Source organism: Xiphophorus hellerii, chromosome 13 (genome assembly GCF_003331165.1).
Source record: "Xiphophorus hellerii strain 12219 chromosome 13, Xiphophorus_hellerii-4.1, whole genome shotgun sequence".
Taxonomy (NCBI): domain Eukaryota; kingdom Metazoa; phylum Chordata; class Actinopteri; order Cyprinodontiformes; family Poeciliidae; genus Xiphophorus; species Xiphophorus hellerii.
This window is the reverse complement of record NC_045684.1, coordinates 29,578,704-29,601,002: the sequence shown is the minus strand read 5'-3', so window position 1 is coordinate 29,601,002 and position 22,299 is coordinate 29,578,704. Positions and strand designations below refer to the sequence as shown.

At 41.4% G+C, this 22,299-nt stretch overlaps 1 protein-coding gene across 1 annotated transcript in view; it reads left to right on the top strand.

Annotated features, from left to right (window-relative positions):
• The window catches only part of khdrbs3 (KH domain containing, RNA binding, signal transduction associated 3), a 74,352-nt gene that overhangs the window by 16,051 nt on the left and 36,002 nt on the right, over window positions 1-22,299 (top strand). Inside the window, exon 5 of the mRNA XM_032581507.1 lies at window positions 19,280-19,460. Within this exon, the coding sequence (XP_032437398.1) occupies window positions 19,280-19,460 (181 nt within the window). The remainder of the gene's footprint in view (window positions 1-19,279; window positions 19,461-22,299) is intronic.

The window sequence follows — 22,299 nt, the reverse complement described above, 5'->3', positions numbered from 1 at the left end:
ATAAAGATTCCTTATATTTCAAATTAATGGATAGCCATTTGCTTGTAGAAATGGTGACAGTCGTTTAAAAAAATCGTAGCCTACATATACATTTCAATGGACAAATAGACAATGCTAATTAAACATATTGAATACATACAATAATATAAAGGGATACATTTTGGCATTTCAACAGCTTGAGGCAGAAAGTTTTAAAGCATGCTGGTGGATCTGCTCCTAATGTTATGATGTTAGGCTTTATAGTTGTAGTTAAGAAAGTTCCTGGGTTGGATGTGATATTCAGAGTGATGCTCCTGGACTGTGGGGTAGCTCACTGCAATGACCCTTTCATTTCCCCTCATCATGCTCAGCAGGGCCCCTTTTCTCTGCCATATTAAAGTTGGCATTATTACATAAACACATTCTTAACAATAGATCTGTAAATCTTGTGTGGAGTTTGGAAGGGAATTTCAATTTCTCAGAAAGTGGTGTTCCCTGACCAGGTGCAGTTATCAGACATCTGCTGTTTGAGGAACTTAAGCCTGTCCACTCTCTCTCTTACACACAAGTACTTTGTGCTAAAGGACATCTGCTCTTAGCATCCAGAGTGTAATGCTCATCTAATGTGTTTTTTCCACACTGAGAGAGGACCATGTTGATGACTCCATGCCAGTTTTCTAACTGTTTAATTTCCTCCCTGTACATTGATTAATAATTTCCAGAAATGGTGCGTTCACATCAAACATGTTTTGAGCCTCTGGTTTACATTCAAAGTCTATGTGGAGGTGCGTTGAGGGCGTGTTGCGGCGCGATTTGAACCGTTTGGAGCGTTTGACACGTCAAGAGCGTCCAACGCATCTGACAAAACAACATCTAGAGCGTTTTTGACACATCTGACGCGCCTCCACGTAGACTTTGAATGCAAACCAGACGCGCCTGACTCTTGAAACGCTAGGTGTAGAGCAAAGTGGCAGAGCCTCACCTGTCATAATGGAAAAATATGGGATCACCTGGGATTGAGAAACCTCTGGCTAACTGCACTGACTGTCATTCTATGAGAGCATGTTCCTTCTTTCTGTATGTCGCCAATAAAATGGTTAAAAAACATTTAATATATGAACTGATTTTCCATAATTTAGCTTATATAATATAATGTACAGTGTTTTGTCACCAAATGTGTGTGTAACGCGTTTCGTGTGCTGAGGAGCGATCAGAAACGGCAGCGAACAGATTCCAGGTGAGGCAGGCAGTTCTCTTGCCTCATGGCAGGGGGCGCTCATGATCCCAGACATTGTGACCCCACAACTGCAGAGTAAGAGACAGTAACATGGAGCTAGCCATACAGTAAAGTCAAGTGCAGTGATATATTTATAGTTTTCTCCTATTTATAGTTCTCTCCACAGCAATCACTTATCAATAATCGCAAAATAAACATTAAGCCTAAAACCATACTACTGCAACAGACTGAATGTTCTGCTTGTCAGTTGCTATAGTAACGAGTTTGTGTGTAGCCTGGCCAATGCAGAGAGCAAGAAAGACGTGGTTTTGAGCTGCATGGTTTTTCCCTTTGCATTATTAACGAAATTAATAATGCCTAAATTTCCATGTTTTCATTGAGTTAACGGAATTATTCTACGGCGGCAGCGCGGCTAAGGATAGCATATAAAAGAATTGTCTTTTTGCCCTCCAACGTTGTCCGCAGGCGCGAAATTTCCTTATGTAAACAATAACATGCAGGTGGTCTACATTTGTATATCTGATTATGATTGTGTCAGTGCCTCATCAGCTTTGTACCTCACCGCACGTCACTGGAGTGAGTACGTGGTGATTTGCCTAGTCCACCTCTGATATTTCAATCTGGAGAGACTCACAAGGAGAAGAAAATAGCAGTTAAAAAGATTTAATGGTACAATTTCTTTGGCGCTCGGACCCGGCAGAAGACCGTGAGCCGAGGATCGCCGTGAGCAGGCGGTCTGCTCGGCGAGCTCGGGATAGTCTTCCCCCCCGGGACCGAAACTGGTGGTGGAGCGGAGCTTGGAGAGGAAGAGCACAAGGGATCCTGGAGGACGACCCTCATGGTAAAGGTGGAGAAGGGGAGGAGGTGGGTCGAAGCACGGCTGACGAGCAGGAAGACCCCAGGGTAGCTTGGACTTTTGAAGGTGTCTTTGGACGACGATTGGCTGGAGCGGCGTGAAGCTCCGGTCCGGATTGGCTGCGGTCGGGCGTAGTGATTAGATGATGTGGTGAAGCTGGTCGAGTCTCCCAGTTTGAATTTTCGCCAAGGCTCCATTTCAATCTGGAGAGACTCACACGGAGAAGAAAATAGCAGTTAAAAAGATTTAATGGTACAATTTCTTTGGCGCTCGGACCCGGCAGAAGACCGTGAGCCGAGGATCGCCGTGAGCAGGCGGTCTGCTCGGCGAGCTCGGGATAGTCTTCCCCCCAAAAGAGGGAGCCGGGCCGAGGCCTGGCTGGCCTGCAGTCGGATGACTGATAGGCGCACCACGTTGGTTGGGGCCTGCAGTCTGACGAGACTGATAGGCGTCGGTTGGGCCTGCAGTCTGACGAGACTGATAGGCGTCGGTTGGGGCCTGCAGCTCGGCGAGACTGATAGGCGTCAGTCGGGGCCTGCAGTCGACGGGACTGATAGGCGTCGGTAGGGCCTGCAGCTCGGCGAGACTGATAGGCGTCAGTCGGGGCCTGCAGTCGACGGGACTGATAGGCGTCGGTAGGGCCTGCAGCTTGGCGAGACTGATAGGCGTCGGTCGGGCCTGCAATCTGACAGGACTGATAGGTGTCGGTAGGGCCTGCAGTCTGACGGGACTGATAGGCGTCGGTAGGGCCTGCAGCCTGACGAGACTGATAGGCGTGGGTCGGGGCCTGCAGTCTGCCGAACTGATAGGCGTCAGTCGGGGCCTGCAGTCTGACGAGACTGATAGGCGTCGGTAGGGCCTGCAGCTTGGCGAGACTGATAGGCGTCGGTCGGGCCTGCAATCTGACAGGACTGATAGGTGTCGGTAGGGCCTGCAGTCTGACGGGACTGATAGGCGTCGGCAGGGCCTGCAGCCTGACGAGACTGATAGGCGTGGGTCGGGGCCTGCAGTCTGCCGAACTGATAGGCGTCAGTCGGGGCCTGCAGTCTGACGAGACTGATAGGCGATAGAGCCCGCACGCTGGCGGGACTGATGGCGAAGCAGCGTGATGGACTGCGAGGCCAAGCCGGCAGGGCTGAGGGCCTGTTGGGCCCTGCTAGCTTCCCTAGGTGTGAAATAAATGTTAGAGGTGACTAGGCCTGTCACGATAGCAAATTTTGCTGAGCGATTAATTGTCTCAAAAAATTATTGCGATAAACGATAATATTGTCTGAAGACCTTTTTACACTGATTTAATGGAAATGACGTAATAATGCATGCGATTTCCTGCCAAAGATAGATACACTTTATTTTCAAAAGAATATTTAACACTGGAGCTGATAAACTAAATAAACAAAACAACCAAAAATAAAATGGATTCTCAGTCTCCATTAACAAAAAATGTACTTGATAAAAACTAAACAACATAAAGCCAAAGTGGAAATAAATACTGCATTCAACCCAAAGAGTGCAGATTATGAAGTCTGTATATTATGTTGCCCTTCAGTAATAATTAGATTTAAATAGAGAAGATGGGCACATCGACTACCTGATGCAATAGTTCACACTACAAGGTTTTTTGCTCCTATTTTTCCCCTTATGACAATCTTAGAACGTTGGTCTTTCTAAGATTGTGTGGTGTGTTACGGTAGATCGTCGTTGCCGCTCCGATCTAAATCAGGGTTTTTCCCCGACTGGGATCTTAACGCAGCCTGTTGAATGTGACAGGCAGCCAATCAGAAAGCGCGGATTCTCCTCCGTGTTTTCTGAGGGGAAATTACGTCGGGGAATCCCAAACAGCTGACACGGCGAAACGAAGTCCAGCGGACATTGGAGATAATACGTGGAAACAACATTAATGTTTATTCAACATGCAAAGAATATAGAAATGACAAGGGGAGGAGTTGGAGCGAAATTGCTACTGCAGTTGATAAACCCGGTAACTTTTCAGCTGTTCTTCGTTAACGTGACGTAAATAGGTTCTAATGATTTTCATTCAGTCAGGACTTTACGCTGACACTAGCCACATGCATTGCAGGTAGATTGTAGTAAAGCATTGATTAATGCCTGGTTTTAAAATTAGTTCACTGAACTTGTAGCCATTATTTTGTGCCCATTGTTGGACACCACACGGCAGGAACGAACCCGATCGAACCGTTATAGCTAGGATTTCTGTCGGCTAATGTGTGGCCTGTCAGGTTTTGAAAATGGGCCGACAATCGGCCGACAGCTCTAAGATCGTGTAGTGTGCGCTGGGCTTTACACTAAGGAAATGAGGAAGGGAGGAGTCAGTGAGAGCACCGGAGTTGAGCCTTTTTTCATTCGGCGTCATCAACAGAAAGAGAAAAAGGTCGGGAGAGACGATAATGCCGATGATTGAAATGACGTTATTAAAAATGAGGATCATTAATGCTAGCTTTGGACAAAACGTTTGGCTCTTTTCCTCTTTAATCTTGCCCGGGATCTTCCGAGTCCTTGGCGAGTGACGCTCTCCGTGCAGCGACGTGCAGCGACCGCGTGCTGGTAAAACGAAACAACACAACGTGTTGACGTCACAGATCACAGAGTTTAATCTCATACAAAGCAATGAACAACAAAGCTGCAGAGGAACAGAGATATGCATTTTCTCATAAAAATAAGACACACAAGGGAAGACAAACGAACATAAAGACAGACAAAGGCGCCCAACTTGGAGAGAAAAAGATGGAAAAAAAAACTTCTCTCTTTTTCTTAACACGGAATCTTAAAGTAAAAAGGTGTTTCCCTATTTAATATATGCAGGCAAGGCGTTCCGTTCTTTGACCAATCAGAAACTCCCTCAACACCCAGAGATCCTGGGACTCCCCCTATCTCAGCTCCGATGTCTGGCTTTTATCTAAGTCAAAGGGCGGACGACTTCGTCCTGGGCCGCGCCAGGTACGGGGAGAGGCGCCAAAGAGTCTGTAACTCCTATCAGAGTGTAAATTTTATAGCTTTGTGTCTGTCAGCGGGGGAGGAAAAAAGGCCCTGCTTTGGCCTGCTTCTTCAGCTGAATTCCCAAATGTTCAACAGAAAACTATTCTAAATTAAAGTGTTGGCTATACCTTTACACATGTCGTGGATTAGCTATATTAAGCACCAAACAATAATTATTTTCTTTACAGTTCCCCCTTTTGAGGTCTTCAAAAAGACCTCAATAAAAATTGATTAAGCCTTCTAATGCAGAACCAAAACTATGTATTAAAAAAATAAAACAAAACAAAAAATAGAAAACAAAAGGTTGACGTAGCCTAATTATATACAGTTCCCCCTTTTCAAACAAAACCCAAGGGTAAAAACGACTTATCCTTACAGAAATATAAAATCATAAAACAAAAACACAGGATAAACAAAACCCAAAATGCACAATGAAAAATGAAAAAATAAAACAGGGACATACATAGTAAAATTAGTAAGAAATGCTCTGCAACTTAAAAGACAACATTCACCACCCAAGTCCAACCTGTCAAATGAGAAAGACACAAAATTACAATCTGTTGCTCGTCTTTTTCTGTTTTTTTTTTTTTTAAATGTCCATCGACAGTCTCTTAAAAAATATGAAGTCTTCGTCAGGAAATGTTCAAAAAAAATGCGCGCAAAAAACGAAACGAAAGTCCTTTTCAAAGTTCCCAACGAACGAAAAACACGCAATAAAAATTAATGTCGATGATGATCCTCTTGTAGCCTGATCTTCTTCGACTGGAAACCTCAAGAAACGACCTGTCACAGGTCATTAAACAGACATTTTGTGTTCAACATGAATTTCATTAGCATCAGAAACACAATTACCACATTCTTTAATATCATCTTCATTACAGTCAGCATAATCAAACGATGGTTTCACCTAAAAATGAATTTGTTTTGTTATTTTCCATCCAGGGAAATTATTTTAATCCTTTTTATCAAAGAACGCAGACTTTGAAGGAGACCACATCCGCAGGGCACCAGGAAACCAGCTGCAAAACTATAATGACAAAACAGAGATCAGATTTATCCAAAGGCATCATTCATTTGTGTAATTCAACACAAACATCTTCAATTCACTTTGTGTTCAAGTGAATCCTCCAACGCTCGTGGCTCTGTGGCTGTTATCTTCGAAATAAGTGTGAAGCCGCTTCTCCAAGCAGCCCCACCCCCGCCTCGCATGACACAGCTTGTATGACAGATTCCAGAGTCCTGGAGCTCCGAGCTCCAGGGCAGTCTGTGTGCAAAACCATGAGCAACACATCACGTGAAACCTTATCTCCTACTCTGTCCAGTTCTGTTCATAAAATGGTGGATGTGATCCCTTCAATTTACGTTTCTATTATAATATACTATAGCTCCTAACCGATGGAAAACACCAAAACCCTGTAATCATTTGCTTCAAAAGACATGTTTCCAAAGTAACATGTTCCCAGAATGTTAAACATATGCAGATCTTTTCTTAAACCAATCTTGTAAAAATAGGATTAAACAAACGAAACAAAACAATCACAAAAACTTAAAAATGTAGTTGTAAAGCTTACATGTACCACCAAAAAATGAATAACAATGTGAATTAAACAGTCCAGTTTAAATTACTTTCATAGAACAAACTAGATCTTATTGGTTATCTGTGTAAATCATTTTACATGCGTTCCTTAAACAAAATTCAAAAGTTAGACTTGGAGAAATTATAATGAAACAAATCCAGACATTTTCAAAATACACCAATTGTACCTAGGGTTATACTTGTCGTCGAATTTAAAGTTTTATTCAAAATCGTTTTAAATGGATGTAAATCAAAACAAAAATCAAGTTTAGAAAAATCATTATAATCCCACCTGTGTACGTTTCCTGATTAATGATAACTTTAATCAATGACAGATTCTTCAAAACATTTCTTAAAACATTCATGCTCCATTAAATTAATGCTCTGAAAATGGCTGACACAATAATATTTTAATTTCTATAATTATTTTCCCAAGTTAATTAACCAAAATATGCTTCATTTTCACTATAAATTTATCTATTTTCTCAAAATATGTTAGCCCATTGTCAGAAAATGTTTTAATGGAGAACAACTCAAATCCATTTAAAATAAGCACATATCAGACATATTCTTCAAAAGTTTTGTTTAAGTAATATAAGTGTTTCAGTAATCTAATTAAGTAATATAAAAATAACCCATAACATATTCTCCCTCTGTATGATACATTACTGGCTAATGTATCATCAGTACCTAATATGTTAACTAACGATGTTGATTAAACGGGGTCATTATTTTACTGAGAAATTCTACCCAATACCGCCCCGTCCTAACAGGCAAACTGTCAAAACAAACAGAACAATTTATTATAGCATGCTTTAAACCTTCAAGATTACTATTTTCAAAAAAAAAAAAAAAAAAAAACATTTCACATTACAGTTTTAAAGCTCAGTATTCAATTTCACTCTCATGTTATCAAATAATTCGTCGTAGAAACTTCTCAAAAATTTTCAGCAATGTTTGACAAAACGTGTATACCAATTAAAAACTCAGTGAAGGTTATGCATAAACCAGCCAGAGAGACGTTGAAAGAGAAAAAATATAGTCTTAGTTAAGAAAATGTAAAAATGATAAATTTCGAAAAATACTGGTCAGAATATAACCAAATCTACAAATGAAAGAAATTAAACTAAAGACCAAAGTTCCCTATCCCCTGGTGAACGGGTCCAGAGGAAACTGATAACTCAAAAAAAAAAAAAAAAAAAAGTAATTTGTTATATTTAACAAAATAGACAAAGAACTGACACAAATAGCCAAATAAAAAGTCAGACTAATGAAAAGAAATTTAAAGATAAAATCCTAAACTACTCACTACTACAATTGTAACTTATATTCAGACAGTTTATCAGGAGGTATTTTAAACAATGGGGGAGAAAATCACGTGCCTTACAGCTGCTCGTTCTCCCTTGCTGAACTTCTGTGAGCAGAGGTTGCTTTGTACTTAAAAACGTGGTTTGCAAAGAGGCTTCACATGTTAATTAGTTGAATCTAGTGGGGGTAGAAGTTACAGCACAGGTCTGTGCCCCCCCCTTTTTGCGGAGCTGCTGCAAGGGGGCTGCTGCAAGTCCCCTAATCTACATTATTCTCTAAAAAAGTTCCACCAAATCCTCTTTGATTAACCCATAAGTTATTTCTAACTTAATATTATCCTTCAACAACAAATTTCGTAAATTTTAGCAAAATTTTCTATATTAAATCAATTTCTATTTAACAAGAGAGTGACTTCTAATTTATTCTGTCTAATTATCAGTAAGTCCTGTAGATTCAACAATATTTTATCTATCGTAAAGTTTTGGTCAGTTTGAAAAAGACTGATTGTGAAAATATCTAGAGTCAGTTGTATATTGCAGTTTGTTGTTATCTGAACAATTACCTCTTACAGTTAGAGCCTGTTTCTCTAAAAATCTTCGTTTTTTTTTTTTCTTATCCTCAACTCATGAAAAAAATCCTATTTTACTCATTGTATGTTATTCCATTTTCCTACTACCTTCACAGCCTTAGAAGGAATAATTAACATTATATCCACTATTCAGTTCTCAAGTCTATATAAATTTTTATTTAATTTATTTCATAGCTGTACCTAATCAGTTATGTATTTATCTATTTATCCATTCAGCATATTTATGTATTTAACTATTAATTTGCCAAGACAGCATTTCTAGAATCCTCTGTGACCTAATTTTCTTGGCTTATTCTTTCTTTCGTTATTTATTTATTCATTTATTTAACCGTAGAACCCATATTGTAATTTCAATTCGTTCAGATAATGTATTTTATCAAGATTCTATCCTTTAATCACCTTCCAAACTGTACACTGCAGGTCACACTTACTGCTGTTATTGTTTAATTTTAAGAAGTTAGTTCAATTTAACACAGAGGATGTTTGTAAAAACTAGAAATTTTGCACCATCAAACAGCACTGAGAAAAATTCAGTATTTATATGACATAAAATACCAAATGGTATTTTATCTCCAATCACACACTCTGTCAAACCAACATGAATTATAACACAAACAAAAACACACAACACATTACAGAAAACACAAAACACACACATCTGGCCAGGTTTTATAGTCAGTCAAAATTTCATCAGTCCCCAAGTGTCAGTCTGTGGTCATTATTCTATCAAATTTAACTGTAATTTTTATCAAATTTACTGAAATTTATATCAAATTTACTGAAGCTTCAGGAATTGTCCAATGTTTTATTAACATATTTTCATGTGTCAATTTAATTAATTTTAAAGTCCAATCGTCAGGAACCTTTTAATTCCCCGTGCACGTTTAAAAAGAGAGACATCTCAAAGTTATGTAAAAATCAAACCACAACCAATAATTTTGTTTTCTGGTACCAGTGTTATGTACTGAACTCCTATTTATTTTATTTAGTTATTTATGTTTTAAACTAAACAACCACGTTTTCGCCATCGTTCTACTTTCCCCGTTAAGACGAACCCCGACCATAAAATAGCGTATAGCACGTGTCGCAACTCAGTGTCCATAATAACTTCACAATAAAACGCAGCAAAATCAACTCAAATTCACACAAGCAGCGCTTTTCAAACAGCTTAACACTCCGCTCAAACACACAGCCAGCCCGAACTCGCGCACGCGCACACACACGGCCACACACACACGCAGATACACACGCACAGACACATACAGAGACACACATACACAGTTACAAACAAACGTAAGAGACAAACGGGGGAATTAAAAATAAAATGCCGGCTTCAAAAACGCATCCATTTTCCAACTTGCAAAGTTAGTCCTCTGAGTGATACAACTCGAAACCCAATATAAGTCCAACAGAGCGATTCAGCTCGAGTCCAATATAAGTCCTATTTCAAGAGCGATTCAACCCCTTTTTCAATGTTTGACCAGAGAAAAATTAATTTAACATACTTTTCAAGATTTAACCGATGAATAGAGCGATTCAACGCGAAACCCAATATAAGTCCAATAAAGCGATTCAGCTTGATTCCAATATAAGTCCTATAGAGCGATTCAACTCCTTTTCAATGTTTCACCAGAGAAAAATTAATTTAACATACTTTTCTAGATTTAACCGATATAGGCCAATATAAGTCCGCTGGAGCTGAGTCAAATCTCCGGGCCGATTCAAGCCCACACTAAATTTCATGCACTTAAAAATTCATTATTTCAGAGGCACAAGAACGAATCCTCAGGGCTAAAGAAGACAATTAACAAACCCAGCAATTCCGACAGAGGCTACGTAAACTCCTACTGTCTCGACCAGCCACGATCACTTGTAGTGTGCACGTTCCGTCCAATTAGTAAACAACAGACTCTTTTAAAAACAATCTGTATTCTCCTGCAGCTGCGAGACTCTGCGTGGCTGCGCACAACAAAAGAGTAATTAAAAAACGTCTTACCGCACGAGCCGAACGGATCGATCGGGGAGAGACCGCCACCCGCCAAGATTCCAGAACCGGACGAAGCCCCCAAATATTAAAAATGAGGATCATTAATGCTAGCTTTGGACAAAACGTTTGGCTCTTTTCCTCTTTAATCTTGCCCGGGATCTTCCGAGTCCTTGGCGAGTGACGCTCTCCGTGCAGCGACGTGCAGCGACCGCGTGCTGGTAAAACGAAACAACACAACGTGTTGACGTCACAGATCACAGAGTTTAATCTCATACAAAGCAATGAACAACAAAGCTGCAGAGGAACAGAGATATGCATTTTCTCATAAAAATAAGACACACAAGGGAAGACAAACGAACATAAAGACAGACAAAGGCGCCCAACTTGGAGAGAAAAAGATGGAAAAAAAACTTCTCTCTTTTTCTTAACACGGAATCTTAAAGTAAAAAGGTGTTTCCCTATTTAATATATGCAGGCAAGGCGTTCCGTTCTTTGACCAATCAGAAACTCCCTCAACACCCAGAGATCCTGGGACTCCCCCTATCTCAGCTCCGATGTCTGGCTTTTATCTAAGTCAAAGGGCGGACGACTTCGTCCTGGGCCGCGCCAGGTACGGGGAGAGGCGCCAAAGAGTCTGTAACTCCTATCAGAGTGTAAATTTTATAGCTTTGTGTCTGTCAGCGGGGGAGGAAAAAAGGCCCTGCTTTGGCCTGCTTCTTCAGCTGAATTCCCAAATGTTCAACAGAAAACTATTCTAAATTAAAGTGTTGGCTATACCTTTACACATGTCGTGGATTAGCTATATTAAGCACCAAACAATAATTATTTTCTTTACAACGTCGATAGTTTTAATTTATCGTACGATTAATCGATTTATCGTTTATCGCGACAGGCCTAGAGGTGACTGTAGCGGCCTCTCGGAATGGACAGCCAGACGCAGGGAGTTCCGAACGGGTGCAGTTTAATCTTGACCTTTCTTGTCAGACACCGTGAAAACTGTAGCATAAATAAAGGATACGAAATGTATAAATAAACATAAATGTTCACAAAACACAATTGCGCACATTCCTACCTCATTCTGCTTTCCAAGAGCGCTATTTTACAAATTTTCTTTTCTTTTTCTTCAGGCTCTTCTGCGTGGTTAGCGAAACAGGAAGTGCCTAACGCAAAATACGCAAAGAAGAAATCTACCGCTCTTCAAAATAAAGCACAAATCAACCACTAAGTGTCGCTGTGGGACCAATGAACAAAAAGAAGAATTTCACCATTTAGTAGCTATTTACGGTGACTAGGGCTCCACCACCAGTTATTTGGAGAGATGCTCACCTGCAGACATTGCACGTGGAGCTTCGAGCACAGCTGAAAGATTTGGTAGGATATAGGATGAGAAGGCCGGGGATGACCAGCGGCCGAGCTGAAGGAGAGAAGCTGAAGGGACGCCTGACGATGGCGATGTGGCAACGCCTATTCTAAAAGAATGGCCCGAGAAGTGGCAAGGGGGAAGATCTCAGCTGAGATCAGTCTGAGGTGGCAGATGAACCAGGCAGCGGTTGTAGTGGTCAGGGAAGAATTTAGTATTGGAGTTAGATAGTCTCTAACAGATTGAATACTTTAGATGCAGATGTGAACTCACTCCGTATCAGAAATCCATAGAAGGCTAGGAGGAAAGCGCATGAGTGGAGCTCTGATGTAGGGGACGAAGGCACCGGATTGGTGTGCAGTGATGAGATTCCCAAGTGATGGGAATGAGATGGGTTTCCAGCTATCAGGATTAGAGGAGCTATGCTTAGAAATCCCTTGAGAAGGAATTCACAGCGGGGTTCGACTAGACTAGATGACCAGACTAGACTAGATGATGTGCTAGGTTGCTAAAGCTTAGCGTGAAAGTTGCTTCCAGCGAGCAGACTGCGGATGTAGGAAAGAACTGAAGAAGGGAAGCTGTAGGAATGCTTTGCATGGAGGCAGATGTGGGAGTTATAACTGGACCTGGAGGGGCAGACTGGCTGCCTGTGATCTGCTGTAATATGATTAAGTTGTACGGATATACGAATCCTGCTTAACTAATTAATTAATTAATGCAACTACGGATGAATGCATGGATGTAATTCTCGAAATCCTGGAGTGTTTTTATCTTATGCTGGGGGCAATGAGACGAAGTTGGATCGCTAAATAATAGCGGCCTGTAAATCCCCCAAAAGCTCTTTAGAGAACGCAAGGAAAAGGGTAGAATAAGTCAGGATTCCTACTGCGCGGTAGACTAGAGCACGTACACGAGACCGAGAGTCGACGTCGGGCCGGAGTTTAGTTTCCTGCCAATGAAGATCGCCATACGTCCTGCTCCAACGGGTGGTAGCGACCGACAGAAGGGGATTACCGAAACGCTTTTAGGTAATCGGCCACATAACAGGGAAGTTAGATCTTCGTAAGCTGTATTGCCAGCGACTGTCCGGCTTGGTGGTAAGCAGTCGGATTATCGGGGAACGGGAGGCTTGTTTTATACGAGCGAGCTTTGTGGTCGGCTACGACTAGCTCCAGCGGTAATTACTGACCATTCATTTACCAGAAGAACGTTGGCTGGTTTTATCCCGTCGCGTGTATCAAACTGACGGCTGTACAGATGACGCTGACCACCTAGCGCGCATGTCTGCGTACTTACAGTGTGTATGCCTCCTTGATATGGGTCGGAACCAATGGATGACGAGGAAAGAAAGCTGTCAGAGTGAGCGGCGTTGTGAACTATGAATCACTTGAAAAAGGACTCGTGAAGTTCGGATCGCTGTGCAGGTGAAGCTGACTGTTCGAGGGTGGAGGTTAAGATTGACGACTGGGAAGTACGCAGATGAGATCCGGTCTGCTGGCTGCAATGAAGCTGCAAAATTAGAGAGCCTACGAGCGGCTTCTGATGATCAGACTACTCGGGGTGCGACATTGGCCCGACTGAGGGGGAAGGAGAACCACCCTCCCCGCTTTGTGCACCAGGAGCGGCCCCGTGATTGATGGAGCTGCTAAGGTGTGTGTGCGTGACTGTTTCTCCCCGTGTATGTCGGCTGCCTGAGTGGCTTGTGTTCCTGACTGCTCAACTGAGATCGTCAAGCCATCTACGGTCAATGGCTGGGATTGCGGTTGTTGTGGATGCTGGACCTACTAATGAAGCCATTCGTGTGTTCCTGCAGCGTTGTTACGCTTCCACCTGGTTCACCAGATGATAAGCGCCGATCTAGGTAGGCTGCGTCTCTGCTCTCGGGTAATTTACCTGCTGGGTCCATAGTTAAGGTATTTTCTCTTTCAGACACCTGATGACTGCACCATTTTGGAGCTGCAGCGCTCGGACGCTCTGTGTGGATGGGCTGCTTGAATGGATCTGGAGTAGAAGGGGCAGTTGGGTGGGCGGCACAGCTTTTTTTTTTTTTTTTTTTTTTTAACCAGAAAAGAGGAATTGTAAATAAAAGATTGCCCATAACTCCGTTTGTTTTCAGGTGCGTTTTATATGGAACTTTAGGCAGATCCCCTCTACTAGTCATGAAAAGCTTAAAGAAAATGGTGCTGCGATTAGGAGACCAGCGGCCGCTGGGGCGGAGGCCAGAATGAGCTGAAATGCAAACTGGAACTACTGACAGAATTTGGAGCGATCTTAGCAACAGAGGGAAGAGAGGGCTACGGCGGCCTGAGCGGGGAACTAACGGAACGAGCTAGTCGCGACCCTGGAAATGCCAAGACCGACCGGTGATAGGAGGCGTGGTAAACGTGAGTTAAAGGCACTGGTACGCTGACAGAGACGTAAAGCGAAGGGAGAATGAACAAGTCAGGAGCAGATACGTCTTACCTAGACGACGCCCAATGGGCGCAGATGAAGCTGCGGGTTGATGAGGCTGACAAGCCAGCTGCGAGCCGAGATAGGTGGAGGTGGGCGTAGCGGTCTGATGCGACGTTCTGTCGGAGGTGAACTGGGAGAGACGATCGGGCAACGGATCGAGTCCATGGTGGGACGAGCAGGAAGAGCCGACGTGCGTCGGTGCAGCCACGGCGGATCGTGGAGACAACCAGCGCTTGCTGCGGGGGACAGCGCCAATGAGCCGCAGCAGCCTATGGTGAGCCGGAGCGGGGAACCGGGCAGATAGCGGAGGACTGCGACGTCAACGAGGGGAGGACGGAAAATTCCGGCTCGTCGTCGCCGATGGAGGCCGAAGGAAGGCGTGATGAGGGCGGTTAGATTGGTGAGGAGTAGCGGGGAGTCGACAGGAGCGCAGCCGGCCGGTGAGGGACACTCCCTGGATCTGGGCGGACGGAAGGCAGCTGAAACTTGTTGACTGAATGTCGGAGAGGTAGGAGAAGCGTTCACGTAGGTTCGAAGCACGGCTGACGAGCAGGAAGACCCCAGGGTAGCTCGGACTTTTGAAGGTGTCTTTGGACGACGATTGGCTGGAGCGGCGTGAAGCTCCGGTCCGGATTGGCTGCGGTCGGGCGTAGTGATTAGATGATGTGGTGAAGCTGGTCGAGTCTCCCAGTTTGAATTTTCGCCAAGGCTCCATATTATTCTGTGATGGAATGGTGACATGCTCTTTATCAGTGACAGCTAAGGAACAAAAATCACTCATTTATTGTGTAAATAAATGAAAAAATTGCATAGAAGGTTTCTCTCGTAAGTAGTATGAACAGCAGTTGACTGAGGACAAAACCATTAGGGACACCAATGCTCAGATTGACGGAGTTGGAGATGTTCTTTCCATTTGAGGTGACTTTGTGATCTCGTAGTCAGAAAGTTTCAAATCCAGAGCAAAGTGCCAATGTTCAGGTCCAGCTTGTCGTGTTTCTCTGTTGGTCCATGTGGAATGGTGGCTTTAGACATTTTCACACCCGTTGCTTTAGACAAAATCAAAGGAAATAAGGCACAATTGATCAAAAGAGTTTCACTAACCAAATTAAAGAAACTAAAACACTGAAATATAGATGTAATTGAGAAAAGAATTGCCAAAAAAAAGTCTAATTTTAAAATACTGAACAGTTTGCCAGGTGCTTGATTTTGTTTTTTGCTGTGATTCTTAACAGAGAGTTGGTATTTTCAAAATGAAGGATAGTATGTTTGACTTATTGATTGATTGCGTTCGCCTTTCTGTTGGGGATATCTGGTAATGTGTTTCCCCTCACCAAACACCACAATTTAATGATTTCTGTTTACCTACCTGCTGTATCAATTAATCATAGACGCAGCAACAAACAAAACACTGGCTTGTTAGCAACAGGAGCTGTAAAACCATAATCTGGAACAGAACTATGAACAGTCACACTGATATAGATGCTGCAAAGTTCTCGATGACTTGAGTGGGCAGATTAATTTAACAATCTTCCGTCATGTGGGAGGTTTTGTATGTGTGAGAAATGATTCACTCTTCCTATATGTTTTGGCATCCAACCGTCACCTCCTTCACCACTTGAGCTGAGACTCAATATAAAGTCAAAATGTTAACATTCCTGGAATGTCTTCCCAATTATGCCTATTTGCAAAAGTATCATTTTTTTCTATGCTGCGCATTATTGTATAGTGAAAGAATTTTTTTTTTTACAAATAATCTGAAAGGCATGAATTTTTATGTATGTTCAACCCTCTATACTTTGTTACCCTTAAAATATATTATGTAGCTCTTTCAGCCCACCGCACTGAACCCCATTGAAAACCTCCTGGTTGTTCCACCAAATACTGATTTCTGCAATTCTCATGTTTTAGTTAAAAAGAAACCTTAATAAACAGCTGATTATACTAAGTTAGAAAACTATCCTGCGTTTGCATGAATTTAAAACAGTTCTCTGTGGGTTTTGACCCTCTCACATCTTAATGTATCCATGGTAATTCCGGATTCTGTAAGCAGTCTCACAATTTTACTGTTGTCTGTGTTGCTGCTGTGCTTTGAAGAAGTAAAAAACTAATAATAAGGGTTTGTTTACTCTTCTTGGTTATGAAAGAAACTTCTCCCTCATACGATAGATTTAGAGATAAGCAAGGTCACTAAGACGGCCCGCTCTGAGTTACAGCACAAGTGGCAGTGTTTTGAATTATGCTGTAATTAGCATTCACCATGCCTAATTTAAGTGTTATAACTCTGTGGTCCTGCAGGCTCCCATGCAGGAAGTTTTCACGCTCACTAATGCACAATTTCGATCAAACGAGAGCTCGGAATGCAGACTTTGTCATCTCTGCCCTTCTTCCCTGGGCTGTGACTTGCTTTTAAAGAGGAGCTGCTACTTTTCTTAACCACATCTCCCGCCGTCCCCGTTAGACATTTCATCAGAGTTTTTCTCTATCTTGATGTAGCTCTTCCTAGCCCAAATCTGGGATCTTTCACCCCAGATGCATGGAGAGCAGCTGAAAACATAGAAAGCAATTTGTCTAGATGGCAACCTTGGTGGTTTTTTGCTGCTGCTTCAGATCAGATGATTGCTTTCAAAAGACAGCTGAGGCAAAGAGCTCATGCAACGTTTTAATAAACCACAAGGTCAGGAGTCCGAAAAGAGCAGTTTGCATTTGCTGTTCTCTTCCTTAAAAGTGCAGGCTAGTCTGGGCTGCTTAATTTGTTTAAGAGACTGTGCCCAGGAGTGACATTCTTTTGTTTACTAAAATAATGAAGACAGAAAAATACTGATGGTTATAAAAAAGAATTCACCCCCTTACAGATTTGTCTTTTGTTTTTCTTTTTTTTATACTTGGCTCGTCCAGGTCATCAAACAAATTAAACAAGTGTGCTGTGCTTGAGGCTACAAGCTGATAGCTGAAACAGCAGTACAGCAACAAACCATTATGCCATCGATCAAATGTCAGTTTTTCTCCAAATATAATGGAACAGTTCCTGTTATATCTCGTAAGTCCATAGAACACTTTTACAAAAGTCCTGTTTCACATGCATCATGTGGTGCATGATAACTTTATGTTATCATGCAGGTTCTACTTAAGAGGATTTCTTTATTCTCCAGGTCGGGCAGTAATCTGTGGGTTGTGAAATTGAACTCAATTTCCCCAAAAATTAGGTTAGTTGCAATTAATTAAGGATTTGACATACAGAAATTACTTTTTCACATAGAGCCAGGTTCATTATGTTGGATTTTTTAAAATTATTAATAAATGATATTATGTTAAACCTGCTCTCTATATTTACTCGATCTATCTTTGTTTGATATTTCTAATTTGTCTGATATTTTCAATTTAAGACAAAATGTCCACAAAAATACCGAAAATCAGCAAAAGAGGGAATGTAAAATAGGCCAAATTCTCATTTTTAGTATTGTATTTGAATATATGAAGCATTAATTAGTTCTGATATTGATGCCTTTTTAAATTACTTTCCAACACTGAAGGCTTTTTACATGAGATGCAGACAAAAAGGACCGAACATAAAGCATATAGAAATAACAGTTTTTTTCCCCCATCTACATTTTTCTTAATAGACAGGAGAGCAATTCAGCCACAAGACATGGCGGCTTTTGAGTAATGGATATGACTCACTTTTTCTCGACTGGAGGAACATGCCCTCCGCCTGCGCTGTTCCTTTCTCTCCTCCTACACCTATAACCTGCCTGCCGACCGTATCATATTCATCGCTTCTGGATTTAGTCGAGTCGTTCCGGCCAAAGCAGGAAATCACTAACATGAGTGGAAGTAGAAGAGGCAGCAAAGGCAGCAAAATGGATAAATTAGAGAATGTCCTTGAGAATATGTGGGACGCAGTGGGTATTTCATTTTGAAGATGTGCTAATTATAACTATAACTTTTAATGTCTTGGATACCATGTTAAGATCCCTTCGAATCATTGACATCTCTGGTAAAGACGTGTAAACAGTCTTGAAATAAATGTTTTCCTCAAGGCGGTAGTACATTCTGACAGAAAACACATTTTTTAACTTAGTATATTTATTTAGTGAGGGGGAAAAAAACACATGTCAAGAAATATTTGTTTTTCACACCCAAATATTGTGGTTATTGTGGTTCCAATAAACACTTAAAATTTAAAACTACTAAATTTAACATGTTTTATTCTAAATTTTTCCGTAGCTCTTCATTTGAAAGCCAAAGTAAGCATATATATGTACGGCTACTATGTAAAATGCTATTATTTCAATAATAATTTCCATTTCAAATGACTAATAAATATGTTTATATGTAGCTCACACCATTCATTTTTGTTTTCAGTTTTGCCCAAGTACCATGATTTTCTAACCTTTTCACAAGGTTATCATACCCCAAAAATGTCACACTCACCCATGGACTGTTCACACTCTAGATGTGGATATGTGTGGTTCATAGCTTTTATTCTTGTCAATTGTCTGTAGAATAAAATTATTGTTTTAAACAATATACACTGATGTGCTTCTTGGCCAAGTCTCCTTTGAAAAACAAACTTCATCTCAAGGGACTTGCTGGTTAAGGTTAATTAAGTAAAAAAATTTAAAACATATTGTTTCTGTTTCCTGGACTTGCTAGGATCTAAGATTAATTTCCCCACAGTCTTGTTAGGAACATTCATAGTTGTGCCACTTGTAATTTGTTAAAAACAATTAACTCCTAATATGAGATTATTTTTTCTGAGTAAAGGTTGAATTTTTGTGCCACTGCATTAAAAGAGGAATTCACCACGGTGCTGCAGATTAATGTGGAAGCTTCTGTTTGCTTCCTCCTCTCTCCAGTAGTTCAGAGTATATCATCTCTCTGATCTGACATCTTTAATTTCTTTATTCAAACACGGGAGGATTTCTGCCTGTCTTGTCAGGAGTCGTGGAGGAGTTCCACCGCTGCATGCAGCAGTTCCCCGAGGAGCGGCGCCCCGAGGATCTCCGCCCAGCCGGGCCCCATCCTCCAGAGGAAGAGGGGTCCAAAGAGCCAGAGGCGCCCCACCTGCTGCTGGCTACAGGGCAGCTCCACCCATAGTGCAGGACACATACGGTGAATATGTAAGTATTCTGACAGTCAAAATAATCTCTGATTTTGGATAATAGCTGCTAATTCTACTTTAGTGCTATCACTCATCACTAAAGTAGTGCATAGTAGTATCAGTTCTTATTTATGATGGTGAATTAAAGCCATTGTAGCCTTTAAAGCCATTAAAGCCTTTTTTTCATTGTAGATAGAAAAAAAGGAGTAAATTTCGGCCAAAAAACTCTGAAATTTCTGAGCTCCAAAAGTTTATAATTTCCAAGTAAAATCTCAGATGTTTTGAGATTAATCTCAGAAATTCTTTAGAAATATCTTGAAAATGTATGGATTTCAAAAGTTACAAACTTTTTAGAAAAGAAAATCTGAAATTTTAAGATTAACCTCAAAAACTTTCCAGAAAAATCTTGGAAACCTGTAAAGTCCTTGATTTTTCAAACTCAGAAATTTCCGAGTTTTTTTTTTTTCTGGAAAATTTTTGATATTAAAATAAGAAGTTTCAGAGTTTGTTTGTTTGTTTTCTCAGGAAAATTTTATCTTGTCAAACTCAGAACTTTTCAAATTTTTCTAGAAAATTTTTGAGTTTCTTGGCAGAAATTCACAGCTTTTTTTCTCTCTCTACAATGGCCCTAGTACACCGTCACACCTCTTCCATTGCTGTTAAAAATTTTTCCAAAAACTCTTTTTGGGTACCAACAGAGACCATGTTACAGTCAACATCATCATTTGCATATCCTACACATATGTAAAGATATGTTTAGCTTCTCTTTCTTGTCATAGCATCATTGCAGTGTCATGTAAGTGAACCAAAGCATTAGTTTGTTGCTCTGATACCTTGCTGATGATTTTGATGCTGGAGGTGATTTATTGTGGAAACTACCATACTACATACATCGCATTATGAGAAACCATGTCTGTGTAATGTGGGTGAAAGGTTTTCTGTAGGTTATCTATTATGAGCCAGACAGAGGTCAATTTAAAAGGCGCAGGCCCCCAAACGCATCACCATATTTCACTTATTGTCCTGTTGGGTAAAACGTGTTGCATAAAGAACGTGTCGGTGGTTTTTGTGGCCGCCGTGGCGATGCGGCCTTGCACCTTACCTGCCCTCTCCTGTGAACCCGTCAGCAACACAAACAGTCTGCACTGTCAGGACAAGTTCCCTGGAGAAGCTGGCACCAGCGCAGCACATTTAGCAGACAGGAGGGAGAGAGGAGGTGGCCGGCGCTGGGAAATTGCCCCGGCAGCCCAAACCTAACCACATGTGACAGGTTTATTCAAAGGGTTGTGATTCAAATGCGTAGAGGTCATAGGGAACGACTCCAGGACCAGCTGTTTGCCATCATTGTCACAGTTGTAAACTGCATCCCCCTGACACCTGCACCTGTGTGTCTGCTTGGGGGGGGACAGACCCCCGCCCTCCCCCAAAACATCTGCCACATGATAAATCTCACCACATCACTGCAAATTACTTGCTGAATGAGTTGTTTTGTGCTGTATGAATACATCACTGTCTGAGGACAAGGGCTCTCCATCATATGAAGACAAATAGACTCTTCCTGAGATGCTGCTTTATTCCCCTTCCATCCTTGATTTGTCAAAGCCTAATAGCTGCTCTCATACTTATTGCTCTCATTCTTTTTTTTTTGCTGCACAGTGTCATCAAATACAAATTCTCATAATCATGTGAAAGTGCCTTTTTCATCTTAAAGCTGCAGTATGTGACCTTTATTAAAAAAAAATGTTTCTTACGCACTTCTCACACCCTCCATCTTCCTCTCTGCTGGGCTGCAGCTGATTCACCACAACATAGAGTACCATGAAAGCTAAAGCTAGTTAGCATAGCCACCGGTGGCGGTGAATAAACTGTTTAAGCTGTTTCTCTACCATTAGCACATTGAGAAGCATACTCGAGCATAATTGACAACATTAAGACCCTCCTCCTCTCTCTGATTGGTTATTTCTGACTGAGAGATACATTCCTGCACTGGGAGGAGTGGGAGCAGCTCCTGCTTTTAGAAAGAAAGTGAGAACAGATATAGTTGTGTAATTTATTAAGTCATCTTGCTTGAGAAAAGAGATTTATTTATCTTGTGTTGGTAAAATTTAAATGAAATGTGGAGCATAAATGCAACAAAAAGCCTCATGTTGGGTGAATATTTTTGGTACGCATTCTAGATGGGTTTGAGTTTATTAATTCACTTAAATTCAGTCAGATGTTATTATGCTGTGATCCAGACTTGGAGGCTCCCATGAGTCTACAGTGGTTAACTGTGAGTGCAGCCAAATCTCATTTAATGTAATTCATTAGGTGCTTGAGATCTCTGTCTTACCTGCTGCTAATCCTGTTGAAGAAGGATTAAACATGATGTAATTCTCATTTTGGAAATTAGGCTGCATGACATATTACCTGTACAGCTGTCAATATAGGACACGATGTAAGGGAGCTTCATAGCAGGAGCAGAGGCTATCTGTAATAGAGTAGGTGTAATTTGTTTTTTGTTTGTTTGTTTGTTTGTTTGTTTTTGTTCACATGGAAGCTTAATTCCTCAGAGTGAGAAAACCGAGAAGTGTGTGACACATGTGGGCTGCGATTGTTTATGCTAAATCCTCCAGATATGGTAATCCTCTGTAAGAGTTACGAAAATTTGTTTGTCATTGGGGCATAAATCCATTACTCCCCCTGAAGCTCTTTCCACCAATGCTCCTGTTCTGCACAGATCCCAACATTGTTAATTGAATTCATCTCTCAGCGACATTGCTCTTGATGCCATTTTAATCTATATTGGAAGTAATGGTTAGGAAAATATGTTAGATAGTGTAATGAAGAAGCTGCAGCCAGTGGGTGTGGGAGCAAGA